This window comes from Histoplasma capsulatum, genomic scaffold (genome assembly GCF_000149585.1).
Source record: "Histoplasma capsulatum NAm1 scaffold_1 genomic scaffold, whole genome shotgun sequence".
Lineage (NCBI taxonomy): Eukaryota > Fungi > Ascomycota > Eurotiomycetes > Onygenales > Ajellomycetaceae > Histoplasma > Histoplasma mississippiense.
In genome coordinates this window covers 4271289-4289551 of record NW_001813982.1, presented here as the reverse complement: position 1 = coordinate 4289551, position 18263 = coordinate 4271289, and the positions used below count along the sequence as shown (strand labels likewise).

Sequence of the window (18263 nt, the reverse complement as noted above, 5' to 3'; positions counted from 1 at the left end):
CTATTCTACCCTCATAAGCAGCCAAACTAAGTAACAACCTCCAAGTGGGGGGATGCATAAATATACTATCCTAGGCGGAAGATCCCTTCATAATGTTCACAGCCATTCTGGAGGTGGCTTGGACTGGATCTTGTGGGTGGGTTTGTATATAGGGTGGGGAGGACGTGGGAGACGATGGTGAATGGGGGGCTGCTTTGGGGATGATACTCATGAGGATGTTTCGGTGGTAAAGAGGGAAGGAGAAGCAGAATGTGGGAATGGTCAGCGAGGTGTAGGCTGTTTAAGCTGTGAGCCAGAGGTTGTGAGCAGGAGTTTCTTCGTCTTGGTGGTTGGCTGGTTCGGCAGTTCGCAGGGGCTTAAAAGGATGAGCATGTTGAAGCTGCTCCAAATTCACCCCAACGAATGTAAACTATATGGTTGCGGCGAATCAACTTTTGGCCCGAAGACTGAAGCTGGACAGGCAAGGTTCAAAATCTTAAAAATATCATAACCGTTATATATGCTGTAGTATCAGCTAAATTACGGCGTCCGGCACTCATGTATATGCAAGTCTTTCAAAATATGCGCCTGGATATAACAAACATGGAAAAAAAAAAAAAAAAAAAGAAAAGAAAAGAAACCAATATATAGACATATATATATCTCTCTCTCTTTATTATAGAAAAACCAACTTTTCTGTGCAAAATGCACTGTACCCCATCAAATCCATCCTGCCAGTTTTGTGATCAGTACAACTCTGATATTGATATCTATTATTCATCTTTTTCATTCATATAATTATTCTCTATTAATAGTTATAAATTATATAGAATTCATCTATACAAGTCATATACAGCTGCTTATATTTTCATTATATTCATTTGAGGGATTAAACAATGAGTTTTCAAGCTGGATAAGTGAGCGCAAGTGAGCGATTGCGGCTTGTATATATATATATATGAAACATACGAATAAACCGGCAAGAAAAAAAAAAAAATCCAATGACACGATCCAAAATTACGACCTATGGATCCGTTCAGTTTCCAGAAGAATCAAAATCCACAAAACCCCCATCTTTTCCATCCCTATCCAACATATATCTAAACCGCTTCTTCTCAGCCTCTCCCTTCAAGAACGCCGGCACGTCTAGATTTGACTGAACCCTCTCATAAACCTGAGACGGTCGATCGAACAAATCCTTCCCCGTCCTCACCACCTCGACAATATGTTCCTTACTCATAAACTCCGGCCGATTATACTCGGTATGTGAAAAACTGGTGATCTTAGTCTGCATCTCCTTCACTGTCGCAAAGCACGAGCTGCAATGCCACGACGCATTGAACAGGTCCGCCTTAGCGCCGAACAACTTCTGCACGATCGATCCCCCGCGCCCCATACGCAGGTCGTCCGGCTTTATCGTATTTTCCATGCCTTCATAATATGTCGCTTGCGGGTGCGCCCAGTCCGGGCCCTTGTGTAGCCATTGGAAGCTGTAGTAGTAGAACCTGCTGCGGAGATTGACACGCCGGGGGAAGCTGCAGATGCGGAGCAAGGTCACAGTGGCAGGGCGGGGGATCTCGTCGATGTCGGAGACGAGAATGACGTCGCCGAGCTGCGGAGCTGTGGCGGGGAGGAGGGCAAGAGGACTCTTCGCGTTTGGTTTGCCGAGTGTGGGGAAAAGCTGGGTGAAGCCGGCGTCTCGCTGAAATTTCTCGCGGTCAAAGGCTTTACGTACATTTTCGCCGTCTCCTTCCACGATATGGTGGATTATCTTATGGTGGAAGGGGGCGAATTTGGCCCAGACGGAGAGGTCGGTGAGGAGCAAGGGCTTCGGGTGGCCGGTAAAGGTTGTGTTAGATTCGACGATTACGAAGAAGTCGACTTGGTCATTTAATTCGTTAAGACGGATTTCGAGCCAGTCGAGTTCGGTGTTGAGGAGGAAGATGTCATACACTTTCCGAGCTGGGTGAGGGGTGTTTTGATTGTGTCCTTGTCGTGGATCATAGGCTGGCCAGTTGTAGAGGCCACAGAGCTCGTTTGCTTTATGCTTTGTTAGCCCGTTTTGGTGATTGATATTCTGGAGAGTTTCGCCGATATACTGCGGAGGCGAAGAATATATCCATGAATACAGGCCCACGATAGATAGCAAAAATATCGAGACATAGAGGATAAGGGGTTTAACCCCCAGACGTGGCCCAAGGATCATTCTGGGGATAACGGCGATGATTATACAGAGGGCATCAGGCAGCGAAGTTGAGTATGCAAAAATTCAAATTATTCTAAAAGCAACGGAGCCTTGGGAAGACCGTCACAATAACATTAACAACAACAACAACAACAACAACAACAACGATAATGATAATAACAACAGTCAGACAAAAACAAGATAAAGAGGTATGAAACGGGATGCGGCAAGAAAAATGACAGGAGACGAGCAAAAACTTTTGCCGTCGAGGATGCTGGAAGTCATGACGGGAGAGGCAGGGACTGCGCGCCAGGGAGTTCTAGGGGCCCACATCAGCCATAGATGTGATTGAACATTGCAAGCCATTTTGGCTCAGACATAGCGGGAGGTTTTCCTTGCGTGGCATTGGCCCCCATTTTTTTTTAGTGCCGTCAGCGGAGCTCGTTTTTGCTATTGCAACTGGGACATCGGCCTTGTCGAACCATCCTTCTTGAGAGAGTGGCGTTCAATTTTGCTTCCATTTTTCCTTAATTTTAGAAGTTCCCGGCGACATGGGCCTAGCAGAATAACGGACAAAGCGATGCGAGCTGCAGCGACCTGCGATTCCAGCGCATCCGGTGCAGCCTGCAGGTTCTTGTTTTGTCCCTCAGGCTCGGGAAGCGAACCGCGGTCCGGCAACCTCGATCGTGGTAAAGCTCCACCACGGAGCATGGGAATATAAACATTTCCAAATAATCAATGTTATAAATGGAAGTACGAAAATAAAGAAGTTATGCTAAATACAATGCGCCTCGTGCTTGTAAAAAGGACTTCCCACCCCTCAATGTCTCCCTGCCACCGTGGTAACCGGACCAGTGTAGGTCTTCCGGCCTTGCACATAGTACATTACCAGACTAATAGCAACCACCCCGCTGAATATGACTATGCTCCAATTGAAATTGTCCACAGTGACATGTCGATCTCCAGGCCAGAATGACCAGAACAGGGCGAACAGAACATATGCGAGACCAAGACCATTAACAATCGGACCAATTACGGGTCCCAGGCTCCAGCGCGCATCAGGCAGCAGATCGGGGCGTGTGAGACGGAGGTAGAGCACACAGCTAATTGAGACAGCGTATGTCGCCATGAGCGCAGCAACATTAAGTGATATAATGGCATGGAATGCGGCGCTTGATCCCAGATTAATGAGCGAAAGAAGTACGCTGATCAGACAGGAGACAAATATGGCGTTGGCCGGGATGTGTTTCGTTGGATGGACGTCAGATAGCCAGCGGGAAAACGGCAGGCCTTTGTCGCGAGCGAAAGAGAACGTTTGCCGGGATGTGGAAGCATTAAATGAGACATTGCTTGCAATTACTAATACAAGGATGACAATGGTAAGTGCGTTAACTCCCTTCGTGGACACAGCATTGCGGAATACGTAGATAAAGGGGAATGTTGAAGGGTCGTTCAGAGCGTCGTCTACAGACGGAATGGAGAAGACATAGGTGACGATAAATATGATGGCTAGGATTCCATTCGCGACGTATCCCCAAGCAATCGCGTTCGGTACATTCCTCCCAGCGTCCTTGACTTCTTCAGCCATGTGTGCGGTTGCATCAACGCCTTTGCAGTGAAGTCGTGTTAGCTCAATTTCTCCAGAGACTGCACACACCTGCAAATGGGGAGAAGACATAGGGATAACGCACTCAGGCCTCCGTAGATGGCTGAAATCTGCCCGACCATGACGCTGACTCCTATACTTGGCCAGCTTCCGCCATTTCGAAATTCCGTAAATACCGCCCTAGCAGGTTGATGGGGAGCCATGACCCATAAAACAACCACGACCGCAAGGAAACCGAAGATATGGACAACAAGAAGCATATTCTGGATCATGGGCAGGCCTTGAGCCACCCATATGTTGAAGAAAAATATCAAAGCCACCATTGCAAAGACAAGTAGAGTACCCCTCCAAGGAGTAGATACATAATCTGGTTTATTGACAGTTATAAGGCCTTCAATGATGTTTCCCGTGAGAAACGATCCAGATGCTGCACCAGCCTGCCATGCTAGCACCGACAACCATCCTGCCAATCAAAATATATTAGCATCAATTACGTTACCAATATAGCGGAGTTCATCACTCTCCTCACTAACCAGTGACATAACTCAGGAACTTTTGATGTTTCTCTGATGCAAATTCAGACACCCAATGGTATTGTCCTCCAGAAATTGGCGCCCTGTAGAAACGGATAGAAAAATGTGTATTAGCAGCCCCTTCTCATGAAACAGAAAAACACAACCCACGCACTGGCATATTTGGAGAATTACATAGAGGCCATTTCCGCAAGCGAGAAGATCACGAAACCAAACCCAACGAATGTCCAGATATATGACCAAAATAGTCCGGCGAGGCCACCATTCGTAAGCCCTTCAGTGTTAGATCTTGCAAAATTCCAATTGATATTAGCCCCAATCCATGAGTTTGGTTCCCGGCATACAACTACCGGAATACATATATATATATAATTGGTTGGCTCACATCAACATAAACTCCCAGGTGGCTTGCAGGATAAGGGCAAAACTCAGGGCGGAAAGCGGACGATAGTTCCTCTGCCTCCCATCAGTCAGTTAATCACACCGATATCGAATTGAAACTTCCCGCGGGGAACAGACGATTAACTCCTGCCGTTTGCCCATACGGTTCATATCCTTTTGGTCATTTTTAGTATGGCCCCGCCGCATTGCATCGTCCCCCACGCCATCGTCGAGACAGTCCTCGATGTCATCCATGTTGTAATGGTCTGAGAATTCGTGCAAAGATTCCTGGGAAGAGGTTTTCGCTGAGGTTTGGTGAGCGGCGCCATCTGTGGTGGCAGCCATCGTTGTTGACTGATCGAGCAAGGAGTAAGTAGGCTGTTTCCGATACCACATATGTAGATCATGTATATATGTACAATAAATCACGCTCCAGGGCGATTGCGTCGAGGGACAGGAGGAATACAGTGAATGAGGTCAGAAAAGTGAAGAACACAGAGTACAGGGCCAGGACAGGGAAATGTGTTGTGCGAGTTGTATGCACGACACGCGACTGCTCCAGTCATGAGAAAGGGTGATATCAAACACCCACGCCCACACAGAGAGAGTGTGTGAGAAAGCAAACCTGGAATGGAGAGAGCAATGAACAATATAGAACACCAAATGAGAGAAAATTCCCAGAGACGGATTGGATAGATTACTCCGCTGCTTATCTGGAAAAGTGGGAAACCAGACTCCTAGCGAATTTGCGCCGCCAGTTTTCGGGTGCGAAGATCACAAAGGGATTAATTAATCCCGTGGGTTCCCGGCAGCGAGGATGGGACAAAATCTGCGACATTGACGCGAGACAGACGGCCATTTGGGTGGGTGGGTTATAGGGAAGTAAGTGCTATTCCCACAGTCCCACATACCGGCAACAATGAATGAAAATGACATGGGAATATCGCAGGTTCGGTCGTGCGAGAAAGTCTTTGTTTCCTGCTCTGAACGCCTCCATGCCACAAACCGAAATCATCTGCAGCGCACTCCAGACGGAATACAGCAGGGCCATGCGAATAGAAGACGCAAATCAGGCGCAATTACGGAACACAGACAACGAAACCAGGAAGCATCATGTTGCTATCTGTACTACCCTTCGGACCCCAATACGCAGAGCCTTCACAAGCCTCGTATAGCCAGTTCGTCATTCTCTTGGCCGCTGAGAAGCGGCCTTCTGGGATCAATAATATCTCTCAGAGGCCGCAGGTGATAAGACCATTAGGATGTATTTTTTTGGTTCTTCATCGACAGGATTGAAGCCCTGGCAACTTGAACAAGGAAAGGCGATTAACGGTCGATTAATTGGATTCAGGGATCGGACAAAGGCTAACTATCTATCTAGTCCCGATATGATATAGGGCCAAATCTGATCAGCTTCACAGCTTATCCATTTCATTTCTTAGAACTAAATAACTAACTACCAATTATCTTTTTAGTAATTATCTAGGATAACTATTAGATATCGATTCAACGTGGTATTCAGTGATTTTGAGGTATTGTTCAGATAAATATAATTCCGACAGGGTCAGTCCGGGATAGCTTGGACACAAGTCGAGAAGTGCACCGTTATGCCAGATATAGCTCAAGCTTGCCAGGATATATATTTCTATCATAATCATAAAAACGATATTGGTATAGACAGGCGATTAGGAGAATTGTCAGGAACATATATGGGCCAAAAAAAAACTTCGACTAGAATAAAATTTAGCTCTCCTGCTAACCACTTAACGCCCCGTTGTGGAAAATCATTTCAAATCAACTTTGAATACCAATATCTCTTGGACGGGCGCTACGCACTAAACAAATCCTTCTCGCCTTTGGATTCCAGAAGACAGGTCCTTGATTGTCCGGAGACCCGAGGGCGAATGCACAACTTGCTTTCGACCGACCGAACACGCTCAGCAGCCGACATTTAAGATAGCAGTTAAAAGCAACTCAACCGCCAGGGCTTCGGGCTCGGATCCATTTAGATGGATCTCTACCGATCTACACGCCTAAAAGCTAGGATAGTTAGCCGTCCCTGGCTACCTCCCAGAGATGAAAGCTCTGTCGAGCTCTCGGAGGATGGACAAAGGACACCCGGGGACCCTGGAGTTGGGTCTAAAGGGATTACCAACCTTATGGTCATTCCAGGGTTCGGACCATTTGGCCCATCAAGCCATCGAGAACCCAAAAAATGGAATACAAGTGCATTGTTTTCTCTCGGCTTCTACGGAACGTTGTTGATGACCAAGAGGAAGCATTGTCCGAACCTTGTTATTATTTGCTACAGCGTGTGCCTCAATCGAGAGAAGTTATTTAATGTTGCGCATTTTTTTAGCCTTCATGCACGCTGCTTCCATTCGCCAGCCAGCCACCAAGGATGATAAATCACCGCTTCTCTGTAATCTGTAGAGTGATGTATTTCCTTCGAGGGTTCCACGGCTAGAACGATCACCCGATATGTTGGTTTACAGCCGCTCAGAGCCCGCCACAAGATTGGGGCAGCAGATTGCATCTCACGAATGAATGACAGCGGGCACTTCCAATGCCTGCGGAACCAGTTTAGCACAATAAAAATGACATATTTAAGGGTTCACTCTTCTATTGTTAGTCGCCTAGGCAGACTCCATGGAGCTGTCCTACCTTGCTTAGGTTTCTCTATTATTTTGAACGGAGGACGGCATGGCTGCTCATCCATTTCTTTCGAAAGCTGCCGAGTGCTGACTTTGACTATAAATTATGATACGTTTGTTTTATTCTCTGCATACCGATATTCCTTTCGTATCAACTTAGAGGAGTAAATAACTACTGTTTTCTTGCTTTCATCACCAGAACCTCGAATGTCTGTACCTACATGGCAATATCAGGCAATTTACCACCTGGGATTTCGGAGCCTCTTGCGGTAGATACCAACAAAGACCATGGGGGGTTTATAGCAATCGTTACCGCGCTGCTTCTCGGATTCGCGCTTGTTTCCCTGGGGATACGTGCATATGTCCAGCATTCCAGGCATGTGGTTAAAAAAGATGATTATGTTCTCCTAGTGGCAACTGTGAGCTTTCCTGCTGCTGCATATCTGAAGCATTCCAAGGGGGTGACATAAATAGCGCTCAGCTAACATAGCTTTTTCAGATTGTATTTTGTACCCAATCATCCGTCGTATTCATTCAAATAGGCAATGGATGGGGAAAGTCAAGAGAGCTTCTCACACAACGGGAGCATGTAGTGCTGCTTAAGGTATGATAATTCCCGACTTCATCACCTCAACTAAAACGACAATGGCTAAAGGGTGATTCAAACATAGGCAACATACGCTGCAGATATCCTATACATTGTCACTCACTGCATTTCGAAAAGCTCTGCTGCGCTCTTTTACCTACGGATATCACCTAGTCGTTCGCATGTCTTCGTAGCATGGGGATTGGTTGGAGTGTCCGTAATCTGGGCAGTGGTATCCATGATTTTACTATCATCAGTTTGTGGTTTTCCTCGACCATGGTTGGATGCTAACTCACATTGCGCCGCTATGGTAAGATCATTACGGATGTGAATTTTCTGGAGTGAGAAGTGGTTATAGGGGCTAAAGCGTCTTCAATTACAGTTTCCTCGGTGGCAGATTATAACGGCTTTTGATATAATCACCGAGGCTAGCTTAGCAGCTGTATCCTTTTTTCTTGTAGCTGGCATTCAAATGCCCGTTATAGGGAAAATCGTTGTTGTTTCAGCGTTTAGCTCTCGTCTTCTGTGAGTCTCCCTGTTTTCTCAATTCGCTGATATTGAATCTGATCATCACGACACATCCCAAAAGTCCAATTGTTCGTTTTTTAACGTACCGCAGTGTCGCGCTCCCAGCCTCCTTCCACTTACACTATATAAAAAAAATGATCGAGTCCTCAGATTACACTCTGGTAGGCAGCTCCGTTACAGCCTATCTCCAGTTAGAATTGAGCTACGGCATCATGGCAAACACAATACCCTGCCTCAAACCCTTTATGGCCGCATATGAGGAAACTGGCCGACCCTCTTACAGAAGCCGCATCCACAGCCGGAATGGAAGTCACAGCAATAGTGGAAACAGCAAGGGCAGCCGCAGCCGCAGATTCAGCCGCGACACATTCTCCCTCTCGACGATCGCATCAACCAAGTCTAAAAGACCTTGGATAAGAAATTCAATCAGCACAACAATGGCCAGCGACAACGTGTTACAACCACCTCCTCCCCTATTGCGACAAAAATCCCCTCCCAGGGACAAGCAACCACAATCATTGGGTCGCGATGAGATGAGGCGCGCTACGACAGCAAGGATTGGCAGCCCGGGACGAGAAGGTTCAAACTTGGAGAATTACAGCGGTAGACGGATAATTATAAAAAAAGATGTTACTTGGAATGTTGAGAGTTCGAAATTTGCAGACCAGGAGGAACCAGCTGGCGATACGATCAGAACCAATGTACTTTGATGATTTAATCCGTAGGAGATGTAATACCATTTCTGCTATTCTATTCTTTTATATTTATATGTCATCTTTACGACCTGTGGAGAAGCCCTGGAATTTTGGATATCTTCGTCGATGTATTTCTCCCCGTCATGAATGTAGGAGGAACCAGAGATATATAAAGCCTGGGAGACAGATGGGAAAATAATTACATCCCCAGCTTTCAGTCAGAGCTTCAAGTCCCAAAGTTTTGAACCCTGGTCACGTTCCTCTTAAGGTTGAACTGAATGGGAAGCCTTATCTTGATTAAGCTCGGCGGATCCGCTGGTACCGATGTCGATCTCCCGATCGCCCCACTCGGGCCCTTCATGGTGGTTGAATACAGTTTTCTGACCCTTGGAAACAAAATGTCAGGGCCAACAACAAAAGTATCTGATAAGCAAGGAATGTTACCCTGGTCTTACGTTTTGCGATTTTTAGATATGCGACCTTACATATAGAATTCTGCATCAAATTTGCTCAACCCGCTTCTGGTTACAAGTGAATTCCCGAGTCCAATCAATCCATCAAAGGAGCTGTCAAAAAAAAATTAAATAAAAAAAATGCACAACGAACTCCATTCATATTCCGCACAGAGACACGGTGGAGCGTAGAAATGAATACATTCCAAGCCAATCCAAATCTGTGAATAGTAATACAATCATCAAGGAACAGGACGCCGGCCCTCCGAAGAAAAAATACGAGAAAAAAGAATCACCACAGTAAACCAATCCATTACCAATTCACCCCACAACTACCGACATCCCATAATCTGCAAACCCCGGATTCCCCAGGATGTACCTCAATGCTCTCTCGCGATCCTTAACAATCAACTCCTCAGCCTCCCACCGCTTCCTCTCCATCTCTTTCTGCTTCACCCTTTTCATTCCCCCAGCCCACCACGACAACCACGACAACTTGCCAACTTGATCCATACTATCCAACTCTTCATTTTCCGCCTTGACAACCAACTGTCGCACCATCTGCTTCCAATTGTCCAGGCCCGCCTTGACACACTCCCGGCAGCGCTGGTGAGTGTCGGAATGATTCATGGACAAGCTGCCGCTACTGGTGTTGTTCGTTGTCATGAACATGGAATTGGAATCAGGATTTTTTTCTTCTTCTTCGGCATTGAGTTGGAGGATGGTGGCTTCGGCTAGGTCGACTGCATCACGGGTCCATGCTAGGCCACGTTCGTGCGACGAGGCGGCGAAGATTATCTCCCCGATGTACACCATTAGTCCTGCCTCTTCACAGGCGTTGTAAATGGAACGCACGGCGCGTTCGTTGCCGGTCCGGGTTGGGAGGGGATATGTAGGGGGGGTGAGGAAGGAGAGGATGGATTTGGGGACGAGGATAAGGACGGAGTCGTTCTTTGCCTTCGACGCATTTGGAGGAGAAGAAATTGGCTGGGTTATTGAGGCAGAATGCTCTTCTTGTGGAAGAGATCGACGAGCTCTCAGGACAGACACAAAAATCGATAATGCAGTCGGCAAATCACCTAGGCGCACCTGATGTACACCCAGGGCAGTTGACGCCCGCAATAAGTTCTCCGTCACATGGGCATTCCCTCGCTCTTTCAGAATGCCAGTTTGCCGATCCACAACCTTGTTCGGGTCCACGTCCCCCGGGAGTTCGGCAGTTGCAATATCCATCGCCCAACTATATACATTTCCCGCCGTCTCCTTCAGACCCTTAAAATCTAGCCAATCAGCATAAGCAAGTGCCGCATCAAGTTTCTGATGCGTCCCAAATCCTTTCGTCGTCAATATCTTCACATAAAACGCCTCCGGACTCTGATAGGCCGGCACACAATGTTCCTCCTTGAGCATCTTCTTCGTTCCGGGTAAAAGCTGTGGCATCGCATTCGACGGACCAAGCACACACTCCGCCGGACCAACAATCCGTTGCTCCGTATCCTCCATCCACCCATCCAATTTCTCCGCCGCCTCTCCCGCCCCCATGAGCGCCTGGAAGTAACCGATCTTCCACGCCTCACTCATACCCGAAATATCATACCCAGCCTTCCCGACGCCCTCAATCAGTAAACCCCCCTCATCCTGCTCCTTCAGCCCCTTCCCGTCGATCTCTGGATCCTCCAACCTCGCCAACAGATCCACATAGAATGTCCCCACGCTCGCCCAGCTCGTCTGTAGTTTATGAAAGAGCTCCGGATGTGCTCTAGCGCGCGCAGTGCGAAGCTTCCAACGGCTCCTAAATGTCCACTCTGGCGGTGTGGGGAAGAGCCGCTCATAATTCTCTTGCGAGAACCCCACGCGGATCACGAAGAGGAGCACTATGGCTGCATACACGCTGAGACCGATTTTCAAGCCCCGGTATATCCGCTGATAGTAGGCTTTGCGCTCTGTGCTGATTAGACGGGGGATATGGAGGCGGAGTAAGGCGGCGTTTAAAAGGTGGTTGGCAGTTGTTGGGGTTGATCGGGCAGTGGAAGGGGAATGGAGGAAGGGGAGTTGTGGTCGGTGTCGAGCGGAGGGTAAGGTGATAATGAGTTGCGGGCCATTGATGGTGAAGAAGCGGGGTTTCGTGGGTTGTGTATAGTATATGGGTGGCCGCAGTGGCCGGAGGGGATTTGGTATTCGTCGTGTGAGAAGTTGTGGGCGCAGCATGGCGAAAGCAATGCCGGATATGAAAAGTTCACTGGGAAAATTGTGGCTCGAAAGAGGTCGGATCAATATCCGGGGTGTTTGTTTTGTTTGCATCAGATTTAGTCTTGCGGGTTCAAATACTACGAGTAAACTGTCAGTCAATCGGATTCTATTGAATTTGTTTATTAGCTGGTCACTATGTAAATATATAGCATGATTTATTCTCTCGTTATGTTTACTAAAGTCGAAAACCCTAGAACGGACTTCCATCCAACCCAGTAGGGCACAAACATCCTAAGTTCCAAGAGGTTTTTAACCAAAACCTCTGTGCCCGATATCTAAATAAATGTGAACAAGACTAAAAAATCGAAAACAAAAATCCGAGGAGAAAATAAAATACCCCCAAAAGTATGGGCGGGAAAATTCACTAAGCCAGCTGCAGTGTATCAACGACAAAAGCAGGGCAGAGGCTTTGGATGAGAGAAAAATTCAAAAATCCAACAACATAAAGTTTTATATATATCTTCCCATTGGCACTTTTTCCCTCTCTTGAGCCGTTTTGATCATATATCGTGTTTCGTGCCCTGTCGTGTAACATGGATGAAGTGGAATAAGAAAACAAAAGAAACATCACCCAAAAACAACCAAAAGAACAACTCTGAATTTTCCAAAAAATCTAAGATCTATCCAAAAATCCCTGGCTCTCAAGCATCAGAATGATCTCATGCACAATAGCCCGTACGGTCTGCTTCTCAAGATCAACAGTGAGGTCCGCAGCCTTGGGAGTCTCATAGGGATCATCCACGCCAGTAAATCCCTTGATCTCCCCGCGTCTCGCCTTCGCATAAATGCCTCGCTTATCAGTCTTCTCAGCATACTCCAGCGACGTCGCGACGTGGACAAGGAAGAAGCTTCCGACCGCCGAAATGGTATCGCGCGCTGCCTCTCTACTGAACTCGTGCGGGGCGATCGGAGCGGCGATGACGGCGGCGCCGGCTTTGGTGAGCTCGGCGGCCACGAAGGCGATGCGCTGAATGTTCTTATGGCGGTCTTCACGGGAGAAGCCAAGTTCGGAGGAGAGTTCGTGGCGCACCGTGTCGCCGAGGAGGAGGGAGACGGAGCGACCGCCTTGCTGATTTAGCGTGACTTGAAGGGCACGGGCGATGGCGTCCTTGCCGCTGTTTTGGTAGCCAGTGAGGAAGATGGTGAAACCCTGTGTTGATCTGGGAGGGTTTGATTCGCGAAGTACTTTGACCACCTCTGGGTATGAGAACCATTCGGGGATGTGGCCGCCGGTACGGAGGCGTTTTCGAAGCTCCGTGCCGCTAATGTCCAGGGTCTTGGTGCCTGCGGACACTTCATTGACGGGTTTGTACTCGTCGGTATCTGGGAGATAAGTGACCTGCTGGATTTCTACGACACCGATTCCAGCTTCGTCCTTGTATTTCTCAACGGCGTGCTGGGCGTCATAAGGGCCGTAGAATTCGACGCCCTTGGAATTCTTTCCTGGGCCAGCATGGTCTCGTCCGACGATGAAATGTGTGGCGCCATGATTTTTGCGAATAATAGCGTGCCAGATTGCTTCACGGGGACCACCCATTCGCATAGCAAGGGGAAGAAGACCGAGGACAGCCATTCCGTTGGGGTATCTGGGTAAAAGAGCCTCGTAGACACGCACACGGGTGAAATGATCAATGTCACCTGGCTTGGTGAGACCAACGACTGGGTGGATCAGGACGTTTGCGTGGCGGGCACGAGCAGCTCGGACTGTTAATTCACGGTGGGCTCTATGCATAGGGTTTCTGATACCTTTGTTAGCTTAAAAACGTCCAACCTAAATATGATCATGAGGCACTCACCTTGTTTGGAAAGCAACAACCCTCGTCCAACCGAGCTTGTCAAAGTGGGATCGCAATTCAGCGGGCGTAACTGTATAGAGGTTAACATTATAGCTTATGATATACCTTTGCAGAGGTACCTTACATCTCAGAGCTACATAATCATAATGGTTGAGCTTATTCACAGCTTCAACTTTTCCTCCAACATAAAACTCCTCAACCTTATTGAACAGGTACTTGATTGAAGGATGTTCTTCATCACCGCCAAAAACTTCCTTTGCTTCCTTTAGCCTATATTTTATGAGGGAGAAATACTACATCAGCAATCTCAAAATTATACGGCAACAACTAAGTGACAAGAAGCTCACGCAAAACATACTTGTCGGGCTTGTAAACGTCATCTACGGTCAGGATCGCTAGATTGCGGTCATCTCTGAAATCTCGGAGGGTAACCCGAGCTCCTGGCTTCACACCAAACTCTTGGATGTCCTCTGCGGATATATCAAGAGTGATTGGAATGCTGAAAACATTCCCGTCTGCTAGTCGGACATCTGTGACGACGCTGTTAAAGAAGAAATAATTGATATTAGATTTGTTCTGCGCAATAGGTATTCTATTCCCCCAGTGGTAATAAGCGGAAGATTTATCCGCCCAAGTGGTGTAAGATGTAACGTGCGTACCCATTGTAATCCTTCTCGTTCATGAAGCCTTCGAGGGGGCTGAAGCCACCGTTCATAATCAATTCCAGATCGCAGAGTTGCCTTTCATTAAGAACAATGGCAGGCAGGGTCTCCGCCTCAGCTTCCAGCTCGTCATGTCGTGGAGAATCCCTTGCTAACAAGTCCTTGAGGACCCCGCCATGAGGTTTGTTAGCCATGCTGACTTTTGGCTCTCGCCTGGGCTGTCAACAATGGGCGAAGCGGGGAATGCGAGCCTTCCGTAATGCTATGGAATAGAAACAATTGAGCTTTACGTTCAGAGATGCAGTAATCTTGTGGAGAACACAGGAGAAGAAAGTTGAAGAGATGAGAAGACGAAGAAAAGGAAAAGGAACAAGGATGTCAAAATAGGCCCAACCAAACAATGATGTAAGCTGCGCTAACAATTGCTCGTACTCCTGGCTCAATCATCGATAGGACGGATTGACGCCATGGAAGGCAGAAAAAGCCTGTTCCTCTCACCTGGTCAGCTCGAAAATTGAGGTGCGGGCCCAAAAATGGGGCCGGCAACAGCTGATCATTGGCCCATCTAGCCAGGGCTCTGGGTTCACTTTGCGATATCATTTTTCTCGTTACTGCATCACAAGTACCCACTATGTCCCCTCCGTCACATGTTACAGCGGGGCAGCCCACACGAGGTACATGGATGCGCGGTACCATGTCGTAATCCTGCCAGAAAGCCGAAACAGGAAAGCCGATGAGGGTTGCATAAAGCTTAGTCATGCTCCGAGGAATCTGCATAAATTTCCCTCATCACCAATCAGCAGTCTTGAATCGCTGCATTATCTTATTCAGCAAGCTGGCTCGCCATCATCCCTGCAGACTCCGTCAGCCTGCCCTGCTATGGCGTGATCTGTACGCCAAGAGGCGGGTGAGTGTCCATATTGCGAACTTCTTGTACTGTAATCTGTACATGTACACAGCCTAATCTGTACTCCATGGGTGCGACAGTGAAGGAAGCATTGAGGTTGAAAATGGACGAGGTCGAATGCAAGAACGGTTAATCAAATGTCTTGCTTTCGATTGTTCAAACCTACATAATGTAGAAGTTACGCATTCTTTTGTCAGGTTCATGTCAACCGTTCTGAAAACATGACCTTGGCCATTTATTTTCAAGTTATTCAGATTGGACACCCTTCCAAGGTTTCGCTGAGGGACGGGTATTGACATGTGAGCATACTAATCATGCCCTCGGACTCAAGATCTTTCTTTCTTCGTCCGCAGTAGAAGTAGAAGTCATTTTAAACTTACATGGTCATGGGACACTTTCATCCCTTCTATCCTGATGCCATTGATGTCAGCGCTCATTTCATGGTTAAGCTGTATCTTCAACAACGATCGACAATTCCTTATCAATTAGATAGTGACGAAATCAGTTGGAGGCGAAATTTGCCACGACTCGCTACAAGGTAAGCAGTGTTTTCCCCTGGTATATTCCCTTGAGGGAGTTGTATAACCTACAACGAGGTTTCTGTTGGGGTAATAGTTACGCGGATTATCGTTGTTCCCGGCAACCCCAGACTATCGTCAATTTAGATCACCACGTGCTGATTCATACAGAGGAATCCCTACCCCAACCGACCAATGCATGGGATGACACTGGCACAAAATTTGCATGATGCCACTTCTCACTCCGATTAATTCATGGAATCTCAAGAGAAGTGCGTGCGGAAGCCCCAGCGGATAGCCTTGGGTGGCTGCTCAACATCCTACCGGATTCATCGAGGTTCAAAAAGACTTCAGATGAACAAACCAGAAAGGAATCCATCCGGGAACCAGACCCCGTATGTGTGCTATTTTGACTTGGGGCACTCACTTAAAATTCCAGAGTGCACTGGTTACGTTTCGTCTGGAATAAAGGCACCGTGCCAAAGTGTGTTCTCTCTGTGAAGATAACAAGGCGACGCTTTCGCCTGCCTCGTCGTCTGTGGCCCAAAATCGAATTTTGAAACTACACCACTTTTTTTGGACAGCTGGGCAATCGGGCAGATGAACAGCCATGTCTGCTTGGCTTGGAAATCCGTCACAGGCGTGTGCCATATTTTTCTCTAAAGTCTCGACGAGCTGCGAGTCTCCGTGCCGTTGAGAAACTTGCTTGGGTTGAGAAAGCCCGACCGGGTGAAGAACTTCGCACTATGGAGACCTCTCCTATGCATCTCAAACCAAAATTCGAGTACCTACTCTCCATGAACATTTGGGTACACGCCATTAGAGCCAATGGCGGCACCAATGCCTGTTCATGCCATCAAAATAATGGGTGCAACCCCAAACACACGGCGCGGAGTGCTCAACATCAGTATGATTTCAATGGTGTCGCCTCCAACAATAGTGACAGCAGGCCTACATGCACTTCGTTGATATGACATTTTGAAGGCTGCAATCGTTATAATTTCGAAATCCCGTTTGTTGAGAATCGTGGTGTTTTTTTACTTGTTCTAGAATTTGCCCGGGTTTAGGAGACAACTTTCCGGTTTCCTCGACACTCCAGGAAGGGCGCAGTATGGATTACAAATATGACCTAGAGCAGAGTAGAAAGTGGCATCGCCACATATTCTATGCTCCAGGTGAAACCAGACCGGATTTCGGAATCATACACCGGTACACTCACTACACTCCAGTTGTACCCCTTATCTGAAATACACATGTACGTATTTATAAGCAAAAATGGGAATGCCACTCCTTTACATATATATATATATATATATATATACATCGTGATCCTGTAGCCATCACAGGATCATAACTAGGAGCACCAAGAGTTCTTCAGCCACAGAATTTGGACACAAAAGTCACGTCTTCCAAATGGCCGAGACCCAGTACCCTCCCCTGGATGCTCCTCCAATAAACTCATCCGAACCATGGCAGGGCTATTCGGTGCAGAAAGACGGCACCGAGAAAAGCGTCTCTAGCGATGATGCAGAGCTCAAATACGAGTATCCCAAAGGGCTTACCCTCACACTTATCCTCACATCGGTTACCCTAGCTTATTTTCTATTTTTCCTTGATCTTGCCGTCATCTCCACAGCCACTCCAGCCATTACGTCCGGGTTTGACTCGCTGGTGGATGTTGGTTGGTAAGTGAACGCTCGAACTCACCACTACTGTTGCCCGCATGCCCAGGATGCTGACCCCTCTGACGCAGGTATGGCGGCGCTTACTCTAGTCTCCGGCGTGCTGAGTAAGTGCTTCCAGCAGTGATTTTTATTCTTCTTTCCCCAGAGAAGTTCTCTGCAAACTGACCGAAGCCGATAACTCCAAAGTTTCCGTTGTTGGCTACTTTCTTCCATTTCTTCTTGCGGGAGGTGCGATATCAGCTATTGGCTATGGCCTCTTATCGACACTCGCTCCTACAACCCCACCTGCAAAATGGATTGGATACCAGATTCTGTACGGTGTTGCAAGCGGATGCACGACAGCTGCTGTAAGTTTTCAATCCCTGGCTAGCAAATTACGTAAATCATCTGTCGCTGATCCGCATCTCTACAATACAGCCGTACTTCGCCATCCAAAACCTTGTGCCTGCAGAGCAAATCCCCCAAGCCATGGCCATTATAATTTTCTGGCAGAATATCGGGGACTCCACTTCTCTGATCGCCGCAAATGCCATTTTCAGCAACACCCTTCGTCAGCAGCTCCAACAACGCGTTGTACAAGTCGGCCGTGCTCCAGATGTCATCATTGCGGCCGGGGTCCGCTCCATCCGCGACCTGGTGTCTGGATCCCAGCTAACTGCTGTGCTCGCAGCATACGCCAAAAGCATCGACAGCGTCATGTACCTTGGCATTGCTGTTAGCATTGCCGTTATTCCTTTTGCTCCAGGACTTGGATGGAAGGATATTCGCAAAGTCAAAGATCTCCAGGCCATTACCAGCGAGTCGCCTAACGGCGGCGAGAAAGAAGCGACAGGGCCTAACAAGTAG

General features: G+C 47.6%; 5 protein-coding genes across 5 annotated transcripts; 1 reads left to right on the top strand and 4 right to left on the bottom strand.

Moving 5' to 3' along the window:
• Positions 1-1015: 1015 nt before the first annotated feature.
• On the bottom strand, positions 1016-2530 carry HCAG_01215 (predicted protein; the record flags this gene model as incomplete). Its single annotated transcript, XM_001544118.1, has 2 exons — positions 1016-2019; positions 2422-2530. 2 exons carry the CDS (start codon positions 2528-2530, stop codon positions 1016-1018), a joined length of 1113 nt encoding a protein of 370 aa, XP_001544168.1.
• Positions 2531-2984: 454 nt separating this feature from the next.
• HCAG_01214 (conserved hypothetical protein) lies at positions 2985-5029 on the bottom strand (the record flags this gene model as incomplete). The annotated part of the gene is made up of 5 exons (XM_001544117.1): positions 2985-3772; positions 3856-4233; positions 4304-4386; positions 4478-4649; positions 4849-5029. The coding sequence occupies 5 exons, from the start codon at positions 5027-5029 to the stop codon at positions 2985-2987; spliced, it is 1602 nt and encodes a 533-aa protein (XP_001544167.1).
• Positions 5030-9920: 4891 nt separating this feature from the next.
• Positions 9921-11807, bottom strand: HCAG_01213 (predicted protein; the record flags this gene model as incomplete). Its single annotated transcript, XM_001544116.1, has 1 exon — positions 9921-11807. The coding sequence occupies one exon, from the start codon at positions 11805-11807 to the stop codon at positions 9921-9923; it is 1887 nt and encodes a 628-aa protein (XP_001544166.1).
• A 655-nt stretch (positions 11808-12462) lies between these two features.
• Positions 12463-14501, bottom strand: HCAG_01212 (sulfate adenylyltransferase; the record flags this gene model as incomplete). Its single annotated transcript, XM_001544115.1, has 5 exons — positions 12463-13588; positions 13646-13715; positions 13770-13915; positions 14004-14186; positions 14305-14501. 5 exons carry the CDS (start codon positions 14499-14501, stop codon positions 12463-12465), a joined length of 1722 nt encoding a protein of 573 aa, XP_001544165.1.
• A 1153-nt stretch (positions 14502-15654) lies between these two features.
• HCAG_01211 (predicted protein) lies at positions 15655-18263 on the top strand (the record flags this gene model as incomplete). The annotated part of the gene is made up of 8 exons (XM_001544114.1): positions 15655-15752; positions 16001-16127; positions 16317-16639; positions 16962-16987; positions 17111-17417; positions 17486-17521; positions 17563-17764; positions 17835-18263. The coding sequence occupies 8 exons, from the start codon at positions 15655-15657 to the stop codon at positions 18261-18263; spliced, it is 1548 nt and encodes a 515-aa protein (XP_001544164.1).